General features: G+C 37.9%; 1 protein-coding gene across 2 annotated transcripts in view; it reads left to right on the top strand.

Annotated features, from left to right (window-relative positions):
• Positions 1-19,223, top strand: part of CDK7 (cyclin dependent kinase 7) — a 33,289-nt gene extending 14,066 nt beyond the window's left edge. The window contains exons 4-12 of one of the 2 annotated variants that reach the window (XM_067569180.1): positions 186-253; positions 941-1,009; positions 3,067-3,177; positions 4,297-4,415; positions 5,880-5,979; positions 7,539-7,625; positions 9,057-9,206; positions 16,661-16,808; positions 18,984-19,223. In XM_067569180.1, the coding sequence (XP_067425281.1) occupies positions 186-253; positions 941-1,009; positions 3,067-3,177; positions 4,297-4,415; positions 5,880-5,979; positions 7,539-7,625; positions 9,057-9,206; positions 16,661-16,808; positions 18,984-19,009 (878 nt within the window). In that variant the 3' untranslated portion in view covers positions 19,010-19,223. Of the gene's footprint in view, positions 1-185; positions 254-940; positions 1,010-3,066; positions 3,178-4,296; positions 4,416-5,879; positions 5,980-7,538; positions 7,626-9,056; positions 9,207-16,637; positions 16,809-18,983 lie in introns of those variants that run through there. The other variant, XM_067569181.1, reaches the window with a different exon arrangement.
• The last annotated feature ends 286 nt before the right edge of the window (positions 19,224-19,509 follow it).

Here is a 19,509-nt window from a genome sequence, read left to right as displayed (position 1 = left end):
TTAATTTCTGCAGGCATAAGCTTTCGTGGCTGTAACCTACTTTGTCAGATGTAAGGAATAGAAATCACATAGGAGGTGTATATATACATATCCAAAACAAGCTGAATTAGAAATTCTTATAGGTAGCTAAATTGAAGTTTTGATTTGCTGCTCTTGCCTTTAATATGATATTTCTTTCAATCCAGGAATCAACAGAACAGCCCTCAGAGAGATAAAATTGTTACAGGAGCTAAGCCATCCAAATATTATTGGTGTAAGTATGAAATGAATACTCGTTACGGAATCTGCTGAATGCCAGTCCCTGAATACTGTAGATGTAGCCTGCCACCAAAAATTGCCTCTGTGATCATGGAAATTTTTATCTTAATTTTTATAAAGACCATCTTGCAAGTTGGCGAACAGTGATAAAATATTGACTTTTTAATTAAAAGACAGGTCTCAAAATCCACTTGCACTTTTGCCAAGGGTTAGTTGGAAACTTTTTCTGGTTAAATGGGGGAAAAGTGTCCTCTAATTCTGAAAATTTTAAAAATAAAATGGATTGTGAATCAACGCAGTGTGGCTTTTTTTTTCATAATTTTTTTTATTTTTGACATGTGCTGTGGCCTCTGCTGCTGCTCAGCTTTCCCCAAATAATAGCAAAGTGAAACTGACACATAATGTTCATTCCTACTTTACAGGTGGGGAAACTGAGGCATGGGTTGTCATTTTCCTGTGGGCACATAGCAAGAAAGAGGCAGAGCCAGGTTGAAATTCTGAAGTCTGATTTCCCCATACTGTCCTGTAATCACTAGAATATGTTCTCTTCCCAGTATATGCAGCCCTGCTCCCCCATCCAGAAAACCCTCAGAACACATACTGAATTGACAGCATTCAAATGATAAAATTAAAAGTACTGTGCAGTCAAATATACTTTCCATGTTGTATTTTGGTTTTCCAGCTTCTCGACGCATTTGGACACAAATCCAATATTAGTCTGGTCTTTGATTTTATGGAAACAGATCTAGAGGTAAGACTGCTTTTGCTGTTGCCTTCTTTTGAGTCAGTACTTGGTTGTTTTTAATTGTTCAATATTACATACAAAATCACAGAAATACTGGAGAGTGCAATAATATGAAACAAAAGAATATATTGATATCCAGATGGTATCTCAAAGTAAATGCATTCTGAAAATGTTTATCAAGAGAAATAACAATGATTTGTTTCTAAGAGATGAGACTCTGTAACATGAATTATACAAATATTATCTGAACTGACGTTATATCTTTAAAATTTGTTTTATAGTATATTAACATTCATGCATTCTTAATTAGGATATAATGTTTTTACTTTTTAATGCTACTGCTGAAGTGTCAGCATGCTTTTGTCAAGAAATAGTTTATTAATCTCATATTTGTGTAGTAGTAGCATTTTGAGATCTCAATCATAGACCAAGACTTCATTGTGCTAGATAATGTACTAACACTTATTATATTTTGTGATCAGTAGTAATAGGCATGCAATCCTGTTTGAATCAGTTCTGTGAATTGAGTGCATTCCAAGAAATATAGATGACACATTAGCCACTGGTAGCTTTCTGTTTTGCTTAAGTTTCATCCCTGCTGGGATCTAAAATGAGTAAATCTTCAAAGGGGCTTGATATCACATATTTTGGTGCATTTGGTGCATTCTTCACAATAAAGACTGTTGTAGACAAGAGTGCATATCAGGTCAATGATGGTTCCACATGTGCAAAGACTATCGATGCTTTGTAAGGAAAAAGTTTAATTAATGGCAGTACTATCTGTAAGTATATAATGCACTGAGCAGCCATAATAGCATATACGAACATTAACACTGCATATAAATAATTTATGTAATGTTTATCATAAAGGAAGAGGTGCTTAAACTAGAGGCACACAAGATCAAAACAAAGTTAATAGATTACTAAACCAAGTGAGTTTTTTGCTGATAGCAACTGTTTACCCTCTCCTTGATGATGAATTCTTAAGAGTATTAGGAGTGCACCATCAAGTTGTTTGAGACCTGTAAAGTATCAACTTTAGTCTTGACTATGTATTTTCCTAAAACGTTAACTTTATTTATATCTATGCAATTCAGAACAATAAAAAGATCTATTATTTTTGTCACCTAGGATGCCATGAAAAACTAGGACAAGGCAAAGCATTCATTTGTATTGTGATATCATGCAGAAGCCCCAGCTGGGGTCAGGATCTGTAGAGATTAACATTGTACAATATATAGAAATAACTTAATGCAATCTAAAATAGCTAATACTTCACAAATCTCAACTTGAATTTTTAAGTGTGTTGGGAGATGGAAGCTACTGTAGGAATGCAAAGCATTATTAGCTGGAAAGAGTGGAGGGAGCAGTGTGTAGAGGCAGAGGTAATGTTAAAAAATATAGAATGGAACAAGTTCATGAAAGAGCTATACAAAAAAAGTGGAGGTAATTTTTACTTGGATTCTGAAACAAGTGATTTGTCAAAATGGCAATAAAGAAGTCATACCTCCATGTGTGTCTGGAGGGCTATTCTGCAAAGGTTAATATCATGGAGGCTATATTGAAAGAAGGTAAAATAGTTCAGACAAGAGCACACGGAAGTATAAATGAGGATATCTGTGGAGATAGGCTTGCCGCAATAACATATATGGTATGTTTTGTTGAGGTGGTAAAGTTGTAGATAAGCATATTCCTCTTGCCCAAGAGAGGCCCTTTAGCTCTTGAAATAACTATCTGGGAAAAGTTGAAACAAAACAACAAGTTTATGTGGTCATACAGGTAGAGAAAACAAGGAGTCAGTATAAACTTAACACAAATACGGTAATTGGAATATCTGTGCTGTCTCCATTTCAATTTCCATTCTCCAGTGTAAATAGCTATAATTTTTTCTGGAGAAATTAAGAATTTTTACTACTTTTTACACAAGACAGTGGCATTGAATCTTATTAGCAATTGCATCATATAATGTTCAACATTGCTTAAAGGAAAATAACGTTGAGCACAGAGAATTTAACATATGAAACTGTTTACCAAAAAAATCTAACTAACATGCTGTTTCACAGGTTATAATAAAGGATAGTAGTCTTGTGCTGACTCCGTCTCACATCAAAGCATATATGCTGATGACACTTCAAGGGTTGGAATATTTACATCAACACTGGATTCTACACAGGGTACGTAAGAATACTCTAAAAGGAACAAAGTCCCTTTCAGTAAAAGAGTGGGTGAAGGAAACTCTACACCCTGTAAGAAAATGATGACACTTTGGTGTAGCTTAGTAGGTCCAAAAGTTCATCTATCTCTAAAGTTCATGTATCATAGTTTTATAAAAGAGAGGGGACTGAGTGGAGAAGGAAAAGTCTTCAGTGTTTTTTATTATGGAGACACAATTCCAATGCCTGCATCCCCACAGCTGATCAACCCTAAAATGCCAAATCCACTGTAAGGTAAGACCATGTTCCTATTTACTTATGAAAGCCTTCCATTTCCATATTGCAATAGAGTACCGTGGAATAATATTAATCTATACAATGGTACTTTAAATCTTTAGCTTGTAACTCTTATCTTGGCTGTTCTGAACTGGGAAGTACCAGCTTATTGTGATGAAATAAATTATCAAATGGAGTTTATTAAAAAGGGCTGGTTTCCTAGAGCCAGAGCTAATGTCCTTAAATTTATACAAGTGTTTAGTAGAAGGCTCCTAAATTGCATAACACTCTGTAGTTAATGTTGGGGTTTTTTAAATCGGTTTAATTATAACTAGTGTACTGAACTTCAGGGAGCAAATGCATCTCTAAGACTTCTGTTTTGGCTGTCAGAGTAATACCACAAAACTCAACTGCTGCTCTTTGGCAGCAAAGATATGGCCACACTTAAATCAGTTTTTTTAAAATGTTTGGAAAATCTGCAGCTCAAGTAGCAAAAATTCTACAGCCAATGACACTTAGGTGTGATTAGGGTATCACACTAAGTGTGACACTTAGGGTTACCTAGAGAGGTGGTGGAGTCTCCATCTTTAGAGGTTTTTAAGCTGCAGCTTGACAAAACCCTCGCTGGGATTATTTAGCTGAGGTTAGTCCTGCTTTGAGCAGGGGGTTGGACTAAATGACCTCCTGAGGTCCCTTCCAACTCTATGATTCTATGATATAGTTTATTTTTGCAATAGGGGCTTTCTATAAAGATAGAAGTCTGTCTCCTAGAATAATTTTAATACAGAAGTGCTGGGGAGCTTGTTATTTGTCAGATTTTTATTGATAGTCAATTTTACTGTCTTTTTGTCCCATTCTTGATAGGATCTCAAACCAAACAATTTATTACTAGATGAAAATGGAGTTCTAAAATTGGCTGACTTTGGCTTGGCAAAATCTTTCGGAAGCCCAAATAGAGTGTATACACACCAGGTAGTAACAAGGTAAGAAATAAAGCACTCTGCTTGACTGTTAGATAGATGGGTACAGTATCTTGTAAAATCAGCTCTAGGCACAAGCCCAAGAGCTAACTTGATATGAATGTGGAAATAGGAACCTGAATAACTGCTGCAAAAGCTGACCTCTGTGCTTTGCAAGGTTATCTAAATATTTTTGAAAACTACCTGTAGAAAGGATTGTTGTAGCTGTGTCAGTCCCAGGATTATTAGAGAGACAAGGTGGGTGATCTTTAATTGGACTAAATTTTCTTGGTGACAGAAACAAGTTTCAATCTTACACAGAGCTCATCTTCAGGTCACCTATGTAAGTTTGAAAGCTTGTCTTGCTCTCTCCAACAGAATTTGGCCCAATAAATGATATTATCTCACCCACTGTTTCTGTAAAAAGGATTGTAGAATACATGTCTATGCAAGATCTACTGTAACTTTAGGTGTGGTCTTTTCTCCTGAAGCACAAGGAAGTCTGGTTGTAGTTAATTTCTGAAACAATGAGGCTTAGGTTCTCTATTTCTAATATATTAACCAAATTATTTGCCCTGAATGTAGTATTTCTAACCACTCACTTATGTCTCTTTGGGTAACTAAATGGTCTTAATTGACATCAGATAGAACTGGTATCTTTTAAAATATTCAGTACACCCTTCTCAAACAGAGTGGGGATGCAAGGCACAACTGAACTGCCAAAATATTTTTTTCATTTGTCTATACTAATATGAATAGTTGGGATTTATTTTAAATGTCTTTTTTTTTCTAATGGAAGAAATGAATTGGGATTTTTTTTATAAAAGTTTGATTAATGGAAGAAATGAGATGATGGTTCCAAAGTTCGGCTATTATGCCATCTATTCAGCTGTTCTGAAATGCTAGTGTATTCATCACTGCAAGTGGAATCTAATTAAGGTGTCATATCTTCATGTGTAAGATAAACTGAATTGTTTTTAGGCAGTGATACTAGCTACTTTGCATTAGTAGTAACTGCTAGGATTCATTCTACCCAAGAATCTCAGCACCTAAGTCTTTAGTGGCTTTCACTGTCACTTTTGGGTGAATGTTGGAAGGAATTCTGATGCCTACTTATTTTTTGTTTCCTGACAAATAACCTTTGATGGTTTTTAGTTTACTCAGAACTGCCAGTTATATCTTCGCAATCAACTGGATCGCAAATTTGAAAGGCAGAAGTGCAAATATGACCTGCAATTTCACTTGGATTAGACTTCTTTTTGGGGAGGGATGTACAGTATCAGGATGTTGATCACATCCTTAAAGGAAAAAATGCATCTTCCTTGAAAAGAGCACCGATCTTTTCAGACATTAAATTGATGACCAATATACAAGGAGTGAGCAATACACATTCTGTAGCACTTCTGCTCATTAAAAGTACTTTAGAAAACACAGCAATGCAAATAATTAAATTATCCTTGCTTGAAAGTGTTCCTGCTTGCTTTTCAGATGGTATCGGGCACCTGAGCTACTGTTTGGTGCTAGAATGTATGGTGTAGGTGTTGATATGTGGGCTGTTGGCTGTATATTAGCAGAACTGCTTCTTAGGGTAAGCTTTGAACAAAAATATTTCTGTTAATCTATAATACACGGTAGCTCCTATTCATACGTTCTTTTGTACTTCCATCTTACTTTTATATTTTTACATTTACATTTATAAGCTCATACTATCTGTTTTAATTAATCATAATAACAGAAATCTGACATCTCATCTCATGTCACATCACTTTTTATTACCAAAATCATACAGTATATCAGTAGTGATATTCATTCCATATGCACTGAAGAACAATATCTAGCAATGTTAGAATGTGAAAACTATGTACTAACTTTCCATTTGTTGTTGTCCTTGCCCTACTAACCATGAACCATTAGAAAAAGGTTTAATGTCAATATTTGTCTAGGCTTTAATGTGGTGGGTCTCAGATTTTGTGCATGGATCACTTGTGGGTGACGTAGGTCTTTCTTGCACTTATTTTTACTAGTGGCTAACTCATTTAAGTGGGACGCTTGCAACAAGGAAGAGAAGCTTGATGAAAATGATGTTAATAGTGAAGAGGGTTAATGAGGGAAATGGTAGAATACACAGAGATGATAGAGTCCTATTGGATAATCTCCTCCAATCTCACAATGCAAGATACTGCACTATAGCACACTTGCTATTACTTTGTCTAATTTTAGATAATTTTAAGAAACTTTTATCCCAAATGCCTTTGTCTCTCTTAGACAGACAGATAGATAGTTTATATTTTCTTTCAATGTTAAGTTTCACAAAAACATTGAGTGTCCCCTTTGCCTTGATTTTTTATGAATGTCTTAGTTATACTTGTTTTCAGTTTTGATTAGTTACCCTCACTGTTTTCTGTTAATATTGTTTCTAGTTCTTTATGTTTAGCACATTAATAGTTGCCTTATTCTTCAACTTCTGTTCCAGAACTCTATCTTCTGCCTTTATGCATTGTAAGTACATGGCAGATTGAATTAGGCAAATTTCCTCCTCTCTACTTCCAATGTAGTTTAAGCTTGACAAGACAATGTTTAGGCAATTTCTAACCCAGTGAGTCAGTACCTCATTATTTTTGCATAAGTGGAAACCATCTAACTCATAATATTGTCATCACAGAATGCATTCTAATGTTCTGAATACAAAACCTAGTTGGTCTCCAGTATCAGTCTTCCTCTTTCTTCACTAGTTGTGGACACTAGAAGGATCGTAAAGGGATTGAGGATGAATTTAAAATATGCAACAATACAGACTTAGGTTACTTAACATGGTATGTTTAAAATCCCTAGTAGTAGAAAGGTATGCCTCTTTCCATCCTATCTCATTTACATAATGACTGTTTAGCTTCATAATGGAAAATCTAGTGATGAGGTTAACAATGTCATGGCTTAGTGTAAATGGCATTAAAAACCTATTTAGACATTACTGTGAAGCCCAAGCATTGCATCAGTGCCCATCTACAGACAGTTGGTATCCAAAGCCATGTTGCTATAGTAGAAGAATACTTTCACCAAGGGATTATCAAAGTTATTCCCTGGGAGTCCAAATTCAAAAGTTGATTAAGTCATTAAATCAGAATGGCTGTTGCATTTGCCTTCTTATAGGTTCCTTTTTTGCCGGGAGACTCTGATCTTGATCAGCTGACAAAAATATTTGAAACACTGGGAACTCCAACAGAAGAACAGTGGCCTGTAAGTTCTTTAGTTAACAAGTCTCTATTTCAACATTCTGTTTTTATATTACTGTCAACTGTTTGGATTAAATTTAAAGTTTTACCAGAATATTTGAAAACACTTCATAAAGACTATTAGCTGAATTTACAAAATAAAGTGCAGATGACAGATAGAATATCAGGGTTTCCAAAGCTGCTATTTGGATCAGATACCTGCTAATATAATAGTATGTGGCAATTTAAGAGTGAAACTAGAATTTCTCCTTATAGGTTTTCATCATATGTTGAAAGCCACGGGATAATATGGCATCGTGATAATTTAATGCTTTTTCATTTCATCTCATTTGATATAGCCAGGTAGCCTGTAGAATGCATTTGCAAACACATTTGCAAAAGCATTCTGATTAAAAACAGTTATGCTTGTCATACTTCAGTTCAAAAGGAAGTGTTTAAAGATTCTTGCAATATCTTATGTTCTTGGTGCTTAATGAAAATTATAGCCTTGGAGAAATTCTGGTTTGTAGGATACTTGGCCAAAACAGAGAATGTATTCTGAAATTGATTCACAAATCTTGTAGATCTTCACAGTTAAGAATCTTAATTCCCCCACTTCCTGTAGACTATACAGGAGAGATGTAATTAATTTACTCATCATGTTTACTGCCTCTTTATCATGCTGTAATGTGCTTGGTTAAAATTTAATTCAGTATAAATGATGCTTGAAATGTTTAGCATCATTTATTTGGCTATTTTAAGTTTATCAATGTAACATATGATATAATATTGGGGGAAGAAGAGAGGTGGCTTGCAACTGGATGAAAGCTATGTATTTGTAAGATATGCAATAATGCAACTTGAACAGGTGTTAATCTGTTTGGCCGGTTGGCTCAATTCTTTTTCAAAAGTTCTTCAGTTTCCCATTCCAGAAAAAGTTGCAGAGTATTGCTTATGCAGAACATACTCTACCCCGTTGTTGATGCCAATGACCTCCATGTTAAGAGAGGCCAACTTAAAAATTGCTTTTGTCTGAAAATCTTATATGTGCTTTTACTGCAAATAACGCCTAGGATTACAATAATGAAAGACTAGAAGGAAAAATCTCTTTTCAGTTTTGTTTGTGCATTTGCCCATCTTAGGAGATGGTCATTTTTGCTGTTTCTCTTTCATAGTCATTTACTTTCCCTCTTGGTTTGTGGAGGTCTTTACACTGTAGTAGTAGTAAAAATCCTTTAGAAAGGGAAGCATGATTTTAAAACCACAAAATTGAGAAGTTTATCTGAAACTAATGAAATTGGTTTTATTAAACTAATGCAATTTCAAATTGACAGTGTGCTTTTAAAGTTGACTGTTGCTTCTGATCCATAGGCTGCACTTTGGGAATTCCTTGAGTTGGATCTAAGCTTTTCTTTATTTGTTAATTTAAAATCTGTTTCCAATTTTGTTTTCATAGGGCATGTCTAGTCTTCCAGATTATGTAACATTTAAAAGTTTCCCTGGATTGCCACTTCAACATATCTTCAGTGCAGCTGGTGATGACTTGCTAGATCTTCTCCAAGGTCTATTCATCTTTAATCCTTGTACTAGGGTCACAGCTACACAGGTATGGTAGACTGTTTTTATTTTATGTTCTAGGTTGTGCAAATACTAACATCTCCTGTTAACATCAGTTAAATGTCTCTTGGATATAAGGAGTGATAGTTCAGGTTTGAGATTAAATGTCATCTTATTTATTATTTGTATTGTAACACATAGGAGCCCCTGCCATGAACCAGAACCCCATCTTGCTCTGAATATGTAACTACTGTAAACATTCTCATACTACAGAGGAGACTTTCCAAGGCATGAATGGCTGTTAGAAGTTAGATGTTTATCTGCCACTTGTCTTTGAAAATCTCCCCATGCGATCTAGGTTGAAGTTATGAGGATGAAAGATATGTGGCTCATAGGCTTTTTTGACACTTTAATTACATCCTTTAAATACATTTGCAACACTATTTGTGTTACCACTACCATAGCTCCTAGGACCCCTAGTCATGGGCTAAGACCCCATTGTGCTAGACACTGTACATAGAACAAAAAGATGGCCCCTGCCCCAAATGCACAATATAAGATGAGACAATAGATGGATACATGTTATACTTCTTAAAAAAAAGACGAGCAGGATTTTATTCAGGAGGACAAGGCAACACGCCACGTTTATTGTGAATGCAGAATTTTCAAAAAGCAATTGCCTATACACACACTCTGTCTGTCTGTCACTCACTCACTCACTCACTCACTCACACAAATATTCTGAAGGCGGAATATAATTACCAGCCTATGTGTTGCTCGCATCACTTTACTGGCTAGGTATATTGAACACGAGAGAGGAGCCAGGCCTCTGTCAGTCGCAATCCAATGCTCATAGATGTTTGCAGAATGAATCCAAAGTCCTCATCTTTTCACCCCATCTTTATAGTGGTCAGTCCCCATTTGGATCTACGGATTCTGCTGTCATGCTGCTTTCACACCTGGTGTGGTTGTTAATCACCCATTGTGTTGCAAGCATGACTGCTTCCATGTTATCTTTTACACTTTGTCTTGTTCCTGTTTCAGACTCCGTCTAGTTCCTGTCCTTTGGAGTTAATTCCCTCCCCCCCCCCCCCCATTCTTTGTAGTTATCCTTATTTGTATTCTTCTGCCATATGGGCTGTAAAACGTCGTTAAAACAAAGTATTTTTACTTTCTTTTGTTGCAGTAAAAATTTAGGGCTACCACCTTTTCACTCCTTTATCACACATACATACCACATTCATTCTTCAACTAACTTTTACTTCAAAGGGGAAAAAAAGGTTATACAAACTTGAAACACAATTCAAAAAGAAAATTCATTCTTAAAGGAAAAAGAGAATACTATGATGGAGTTTCACATCAATATGGATTCCACTTACCTCAATTATCACAGTGTACTAACAACAAACACTTTTTGATCTTAACTAGGCAATTTACATTCAACAAAAGGCCTCTCAGGATGTTTCCAAATAAATGTAAACCGAGTATAAACAGGGCTCAATAAGCGAAATCTCTGAGGTGTTACAAGCAGGATGTTTCAAACATGATTTAACAAACAAGGTATCTTAGGATGTTACAGACAAAGGCCCCTAATGCCTTTGCCTTTTGGATTCCAGCAATCTTTTTTGAGCCTACATACAGACAGATGAGGGAGTACAAGGAAACCATGAAACAGTACTGTTCCGCATGATTGCTGAACAGTGTACTGATTCCTCAGCCTATCTGGTGAACTTTGAGCTTTGCATGTCTTAATACAGGACCTTTCATCCCTTATTTTATAAATGTTTAAATCATAAATTCATATGAATATTTCTTTCTTCTCTGTTTCTTATTAACTCTTGACCCTCCTTGGTTTTTACAGTGGGAGCCTTGTCCCAGAATTTTCGTATGAAATCTGTTGCTGAAAGCCTATATGTGACCATTTTTCTTTGTCACTTTGGGGAATGGATCCATATATTCAGTACTGATGGGTTCTTCAGCCTCCGTGCTACAGGAGGCAGAGTTGGATGTTTTGATAACTCCTTTCACCAGGAGCAGCAGGGGCCACAGGCAAATGAGGGGCAAGGTACTGAAGAAAGTGCCTAGGATACCGGGACCCAATCTGTAGCCATTGACATGGACCACCCTCCGTGGCCAGGTGTCCTATGCCAGGAAGGCGAACTGCAGAGGCCCAAAGAGCACCAGTCAGCAGAACAGGTGCATGTTAAAACATGGGGCCCCAGTCATCTTCCTCCCTCCACCCCCTCATCCCTCTCCCTCCCCATCAGTGGGCGTGCTGCAGTCCAAACAACCCCTCCCTTCCTCATAGGTCCTGAGAACCAATGCAGCAAGGAGAAACCAGTTTCCTGTCATTGCTGGCTCTTCTCTTCATAGCAGATCATGGTAGCCATTTTAGAGTCAGGAGCTTATGTGCCACAGGCAGCTGTTTGAGAATAGGCTCCTTGGCCTACCTTTTCAGCAGTTATCTTAGTCTTGTCAGCAGAAAAGCATAAGCTTTCATCTCCATGCTCTTATGACTCTGAGTCGTTGGCCCTTTCTCCCTCTAAGAAGAGTAAGGATCACAAATGCAGAAATAAAGCAAAGCAATCCTAGAGGATCCCGAGGAATTATTATTCCCTGCACTGTTTTTCAAGTCTATTCTGAATATGGCTGCTGCTGTTATTGGATGTCTCCCTTGAGCATTCAGTCAAGGAGGATTAAAAAGGGGCCAGGGATGAGGAGGCAGTTAAAGACTGTAAATATCTGAAAATATTTTCCAACAGGCTCTAAAGCTACTCCTTGCAACCCCATCCCAGCCACCCTGCTGAAGATGGAATGGTAAATCTAGTGAAGACAAAGCATCTGATGGGAAGGGGGGAAGAAAAATCCTCCCCCAAGTTTTGACTGACAGAAATGGTGGAATCTGCTCTCTAAGGAGACTACAAAGAATTCTCAGCAAACCATGGAGATGCCAGATCAGTACTTAGTTATTCCGAGTCCACCCTCTGACATTCCCAAAAAGGTGAAAAGGGCTAGTGTGTTGGAATCATCCTTAAAGAAAATATCCCTAACATCTGCTCTACTTTCAAATACCTAACCCAATGCTTTCAGGTCGTCCACCAGGTAGAGGACTCCAGCGTGGTGGCAAGAAGGCTTCTATGACTGTAGGCTTGGAAGATGGATATTTCCTCAAGACAAGTTTTTCGTAGCAAACCAATACTTGGGAGAGAAATGTTTGGGGGGAACCAATATAAAAAGGCACATCCAAAGCACAGGACAAAAACAAACAAACAAACAAACAAAATCTTTCTGTTAATGATAAACTCAATAGAAATTTTAACCATTTTTCCACTCTCTGCAGCCCTTTTTTGGGTTGTGGAACTTCATATAAATAATGGTAGGAGTGATGGCAGATTCTCTAAGAATAGAAGGAAGAATATCAGGCCCATTAAATGCAGAGGTGACTCATTCTCCAGGAATGTTTCTGTCTCTAAGAGCAATCAGTGACTACCTTCCTCCCTCCAATATTCCTTGTTTGGGGTTGGGGAGAGAAGACTATGGGTTTTTTTGTTCCTCTCTGGTTTACTGCCACCCCCACCATGGACAAATGATTGAGACATATCATTTCCAAGTGTTATGCCACAGAATTCTAAAAGAAACACCACCCCACCCACCCCTACCTCCCCCCACTTTCTCCCCACATCCAAGAGGAAGGCTATGCTCGGGCAAATCAACAACTTTCACCATACTGGGGTGATTGAGCCTGTCCTAGACAGATTGGGGCTTATAATCCATACTATTCCTGGTTGTGAAGAAATCATGGAGGACAGGGCTGTCCTGCATTTAAAGATTCAACAAGCTGATCCACTTCTACAAGTTCAAAATGGACATGGCTCAGCTCTATCATGGAAGCTACCACAGTGGGGATTTCCTAATCTTTATTGACCTCAAGGAGACAGATCTTTACATTTCCATCCTTACACAGATGGTAACTGAGGTTAGCATACAGTACTCTGCACATGTGGTACAAAGCCCATTTTTGACACTGCCACTGCCCCCAGGATAGTCACGGATACTAGTGGCATCTCTGGGTATACATCTTTTTCTTGATGGCATTCTAATAAGAGCCTCCTTCTATAGAAGTCGGTCAAGGACGCCCAAATGACCAGTACACACCCTGCAACAACATGGATTTATAATCAGTCTGGTGAAAAGCTAGCTTGCCCCTACCCAGACAATGGAACACCTGGGAGTTTAGCTGAACATCATACTTCACAGGACTTTTCTCCCTAGAAACAGGCAAGCACAGATTCTGGAGCAAACATACAAGATCCTTCACGGTCCACACTACTGCTTGAAGATCTTCTAGGCATGTCCATTTTGTGCATATATCTATTGTCATGGGCAAAATTCCATCTCAGGTGCCTGCAGTTCTACTTACTGAGCTTCACTGCTCATGTTCACAGTTTCAACTCGCACTGTAAAACTTCCCTCAGATGGTGGTTACATCCAACAAGATTCACAGACTATCCGCTTGGCAGAACCACAGAGACACCATAACAATGGATGCCAGCTTGGAAGGATAGGGAGCTGACCATCAACACATGGTACAGAGTCAGGGTCACTGATGAAATATCACTACACCATAAACTGTTTGGAATTGTGGGTGATTCACCTAGACCTTCAGGCATTCTTCCCCACCTTAAACTCTGAACACATATTTGTATTCATAGTCAGCATGACTGCCATACTATATGTAAACACATGGGGGCATGTGGTTGAGCTTCTTACAAGCAGAAGCCACAGCCTTCTTTGGGTGGGCTAAGAGAAATATTGTCAGTTCGAGCTGTGCATATCAAAGGGGAGCTGAATGCCACGACAGATTTGCTCAGCTACAAAAGCATGGAGCATGGGGAATGGTGTTTCCACCAGAGGTGTTTGACCCCATAGCCCAGACCTTTGGGAAACTAACATGGAAGCTCTATGCATCAAGCTCCAGTGCCAAGAAGAACAACTCGTATGCCTGGAGGTGATATCGTCGGGCCAGGGGAATCGATGGGTTCTCCCAGGTATGGCAAAGAGCTCTGCTGTATGCATTCCCTCTTTTTTTCCCATAACATGCACCATCTAACAGATACAGAGATACAGTAATTCTGATTGCACTGCACCGGCCCAAACATCCCTGGTTTTCAGACATTATGGAGATGTCTGTGATCCCTCCACCAATGTTACAATCCACCCAGGATCTACTATAGGAACATCTACTCCACCACAGTGCAGCATCTCTGAATCTGGCAGCCTATTGAGAGGTCACTTAAAAATCCTCTCCCTTCCGCCAAACTTGTATATTCCAGTGATGTGTTTTCAATCCTACTGAAGTCCAGAGAGTTTTCAACTGATTCTTGGCATACAGTAATACAGAGAAGATTTGATTCCTGGTGCATGTTGAGAAGCACAGCAGGATCAGCATCTATTTAAGAGAACAAACTCTCTCAATAAAACCTCTGCTTTGTTCATTCTAATACACCACAGGAGATAAAAAGCTTCCAGATCCTCCTCAGCTATCAATATCTAATCTATCTATCTAATCTATCTATCTATAATCTATATATAATTTTGAAAGTGATGGGGGAAGATTTTTCCAAGGCACGTAAAGCTAAGAGGTAATCTCCCCCATTCAAGATTAAAGCAGATAAGGCAGCCTTATGGACCCATGGGTCCCTGCACATGTTTAATAATTTCTGGAAGACTGATAGACTTTAGTCAGGTGAAGCAGACTTTGACAGAAGAATTCTGCAAGCTGTAGCTCACCCTTAGCCCACCCAACAATTGATAGGAGGGCAGGGCTACTGCTATAAAAATCCCAGCACTACTAAATTAATGGATCCATCTCCTGAAAGGAGAGAGAGAGAATTTGTCTCACTTATCTGGAAATTTTCATTCTGGAAAGGGGGAGATGGGTCCATAAATTCATCCCACCCTGTACTTTATCTCCTCCTTGCTCAGTTGTGTTGCTTGATCCCTTTGTAGGGAAGAGCTGATGGAGTTAATAAATTAACTAGATAACTCAGGGTTATCCCCGTTGGTTTTTTTTTTTTTTTTTTTTTTTTTTTGCCCTCCCCCCTCCCCAGGTTGGACAGTTGTTCTTAGTTGTTGGGCAGATTTTCTGCGATTGTTAATATGTATTTTATTCAGATGTGATAGCTTTGGAAGCAACTCACTGGAGGGGTGCTACAGTGGGTGGAGTTACCTGGAGGGTCATCCCAGCCAGTTAAAACATCTGATTCTGTCTCCTATACTATGGAGACTGAAGAACACATCACTACTGAATTTATGGACCTATCCCCTTATCCACAGTGAAAATGTCCAGATAAGTGAGACAAATTTCCTCATACTTTTTTGATACTTTCGCAAGAAAACTCTTTCTATTTGTCAGTCGGCTTCAGGTCTGAGTATTTTTTAGGGTGACAGCAATTCACTATGTTTTTGGTTTATTGTTTGTATATGTATTTCTTCTCCCTCTCCCACTGTTGCAGCAGTGTTCCTCTGACATGCAAGGAACAGCTGTGTCCAATCAGTATGCTTTCAGACAGTTTCTAGCAAAATAGAATGCTATACTACAGCCTATTTATGAAGATCTTTTTCTTAGGCTGATATTCAAGGACCAAGCTGCAAAATATAAAATAAAATGCTGTAGCAGGAGGACCATTTATAACACATTTTAAAGCAGAAAAATTGCAATTTCTAAACACTTGAGTTCTTCCAGATGTGGCTTGACTTACATCAGAGACTGAACACTATCATTAGCATAAACAAGAGCATTTCTTGGCAGTTCCAGCTGCTTTTTTCTGAACGATGATTTATAGAAGCTGTGGAACAGAAATCTGTTTTAAAGTGGGGTGGGTATAATTTAACTTATGTAAAATTGACACTTTGTATCAAATTGTATCCACTTCCTGTATGTTCTGGTCTTCTGCATACTCACTAACACACTTTCTTTCCGCATTGCAGAAACCCAGAGCAATTAGGGTAGAGTAGAACAGAATCCAACATATTTGTAAATCAACAAAAGGATGGTGTTTGAGAAACGTGGTTCAATTCCTGGCTCTGCCAGAGGGTTTCACTGGGGACCTTGGAAAAGTCACTTAATCTCTGTGCCCCTGTTTTGTTTTCTATCTTGGTATTTAGATTGTAAGCTCTTCAGAGCTGGAACTGTCATACCGTGTGCATGTACAGCATCTGCCACAATGGGATCTGGATCTTGGTTGGGGACTCTAGGCACTACAGTAATACAGATGATGATGATAGACAAATTATCTGGACTTGTACACTGAGAAAATTACATGGAAGTCACTGAGAGAATCTGAAACCTTGGATTTCGTAGCTACAACTAGTCTTAAAAAAATATTATAGATGTCATTACAAGTTATAAGCTAGGTGGTTAAGCAAAGGAAAGAATATAGCTTCAAATCAGTTTTGTGCACACTAATAACCTGACTAGCTTTCTCTCTTCTTACCTTTAAGGCTTTGAAACAGAAGTATTTTAGTAATCGACCAGGACCAACTCCAGGAAGTCAATTGCCAAGACCAAATTGTCCTGCAGAAGCCTTAAAGGAACAACAAAATTCATTTTTAAGTTTAAAAAGGAAGAGAACAGAAGGAATAGATCAAGGTAATTTTTCTTCTAAATCTTTACATTTTTATATTTTTAATTTTAAACTGAAGATGCATGGTAAGTATAAGATCCTGTCCCAGTGTTTAAGGAAATAGAGAACTATATATAGACCTTATATTATCAAACAAAATATTGCTCTCTAAACGGGCCAAATCTGAGTCTATAACACCAACCTAAACCCCTTGGTGACTTGTTTTTGTAGTGTTCCTTTTGCAAGAGATGTTCACTGTTAAAAGGAATATCTTGTGTTCCATGTAGATTCTAAGGTGTAGAAAAACTTGTGTATCAGAAGTTTTGTCAATATCCAAAACTATATTACATTATTTAAAACATTTTATCCTATAACTATTACCTGATTGAGAAGTTGTTTTGGAGCCTTACATAAAGGGAATGACTTATATTTTAGCTCGTGAGACATTTGATTTAATTCATTGGAAATTCTGAGCGTTTTAAGACTTTGTGATGTACATTAAATATTTACTTCTCTGGTCTACACATTCTTAATTTTATAGCTAAACTTTGTTCCCAGTAATTTTCATCCCACTACTAAGTTGTTCTTTGTGGCCCCTATATATTTACATATTTTCATGTGTAGAATGTACCTGAGCTTTGAGAACCTTCTGGATAGCAGTGTCCTCTGGGGCTGCACAAGCCATGCCTTATGGTACCAGATGTTTGGAGCCAGACCCTAAAGAGTGATGTGGCCTCCTGCATGCCATTTCCTTCCTTTTCCTGGCTGAGAGCCTGTGGATCTTGTCCGTGTGTCTAGAACATTTGGGGTCTGGGGGGGAGTGAAGACAGTGCAGCACAAGCATAATTGTGGGCTCATGAGCTGGGTAAAGATGCTGGGTACTGTGACCCATCTGTGCCTAAGGTAGCTCCCCTGAAAATGCCAAGGTCAGGGCAGGCTGCAAAAGGAGAGTAGAGTCTCCCAAACTGGTGGCTAACACTACAGTTAGATTCACCAATCAGTTACAAATAGTGCTTCTGATCCCTGACACTGGTTATCAAGGAGCAACACTGCCCCCTTTATTGCATTTCAGTCTCTGGCCCCCAATTAGCACTAGGTCCAGTAAAGAGATAAGTTATTAAAACTCTGTTCTCTTTACCAAAAATGTTATCCTTATCCCCAAAGGGTCAGCCACATTACCAAATCTCATAAGTTTGGATTTTACCCAAAATACCATGCTGCCAGCCAATCCTTTAGTAGCTAAAACTAAAGGTTTATTATAAAGGATAGAAACAAATGAGAAAAGAGGTGTTAAATGGTCACAGCAATCATATATACAAAATGACTTCAAAGTTCATATATATCAGATTCTTAGCAGAATTGTGGAGTTTGCAGGCTTGTGTATAGTTCATCTGGTGTACATCCAGTACCTTGATGGGTCTCAGTCCTTTTGTTTCACACCTTCAGTTGTAGATGAGTTGATCCAGAGGTAGGAAGCAGGAATGAAGACAAGATGGGAATGATGCCGTTGCCTTTTATGTCCCTTTGCCATGTGGCTTGCCCCAAACACAGCCACACAGTACATGGCATGGAAGAACCCGAGAGTCTTCTTGTTCCTGTTCTTACATGTACTGATGACTCATAAGTTATTCTTTCACTGGATGCGTAGTACCTTTTGAGTTCCCTTGATGGGCCATTAAGCTTAGTGCTGCTGCCATCCTGTCTGGCAGAAACCGCACAAGTTGAAATGCAAATATACCATACATATTTAGAACTTGTAATACAAAATTGACATATATATATATATATATATATATATATATATATATATATATATATATAAAAACATGTTTATTAATCTTAGTGAATTATAACCTTTCCAATGGTACCTGACATGGCATATCTTGTATGAATTATTGTAGTTTTGCAATATTGATATCAATAATATTATAAATGGTCACTCCTAGTCCAGACAGCATCACAAGTGCATACTCAGTTTGAGTCCACACTGATGACTGCACTGCAGTGTCATCACTGCTACTGTTACCTGTACTAGCTGGACTCAAGCTAGCTCTGATAAGCTATCCTGTTCACAGTTCTGGCTATGCAGATGTCCTCTAGATAGCTAGTAAAACCTTGAGTGGGGGATTGGAACCTTATCTCATTTATCAGTACTGATACAAATTAAATTACTTGCACTAACATTAATTTACACTTTTCAGGACTACCAAAAAAGTTGATTTTTTGATTTCCATGGACTGTGGATGATGATGATCATTAAATGGCCTGAAAGACCAAGACAATGGGAAAATGCTGCAACATTAACTGAACTTTGATTAAAAGTGAATTTGTAATATATTTACATGTGTAAAACGTGAAACTTAATATTTCAATGCTGAAACCATGTGGAGTGTTTTATTAAACCTATTCCTTTTTGAATAAAAGTGTATTTTTAAAAAGAGCAGGATTCTTTTAAATGGATTGCTGTATAATTACTTTGGAATGTGCTTGTCTAATAATTATAGGAAGTCTCCATCACCACAGTGTAATTTGAAATGCAGGTTTTGCTGAATGAAGTGCTATGTTGGTGCAAACCCTACTGTAGGGGAAAGTCCCAGGTGAGGATCCTGTGTGCACATGAATGAATGCCAGCCCATGTACATTTTTTTCCAGCCACCTGTACTAGACATAAGGGGAGGCCAAAGTGCTTTAACTTTATTCCAGTTAAATCTGCCAATGCAATAACAA

The sequence above is a fragment of the Emydura macquarii genome, unplaced genomic scaffold (assembly GCF_026122565.2).
Source record: "Emydura macquarii macquarii isolate MOO-44397 ecotype Brisbane River unplaced genomic scaffold, CSIRO-AGI_Emac_v2 contig_2897, whole genome shotgun sequence".
Classification (NCBI taxonomy): Eukaryota; Metazoa; Chordata; order Testudines; family Chelidae; genus Emydura; species Emydura macquarii.
Note: the sequence above shows the minus strand (reverse complement) of the source record. Positions and strands in the feature narration are given on the sequence as shown.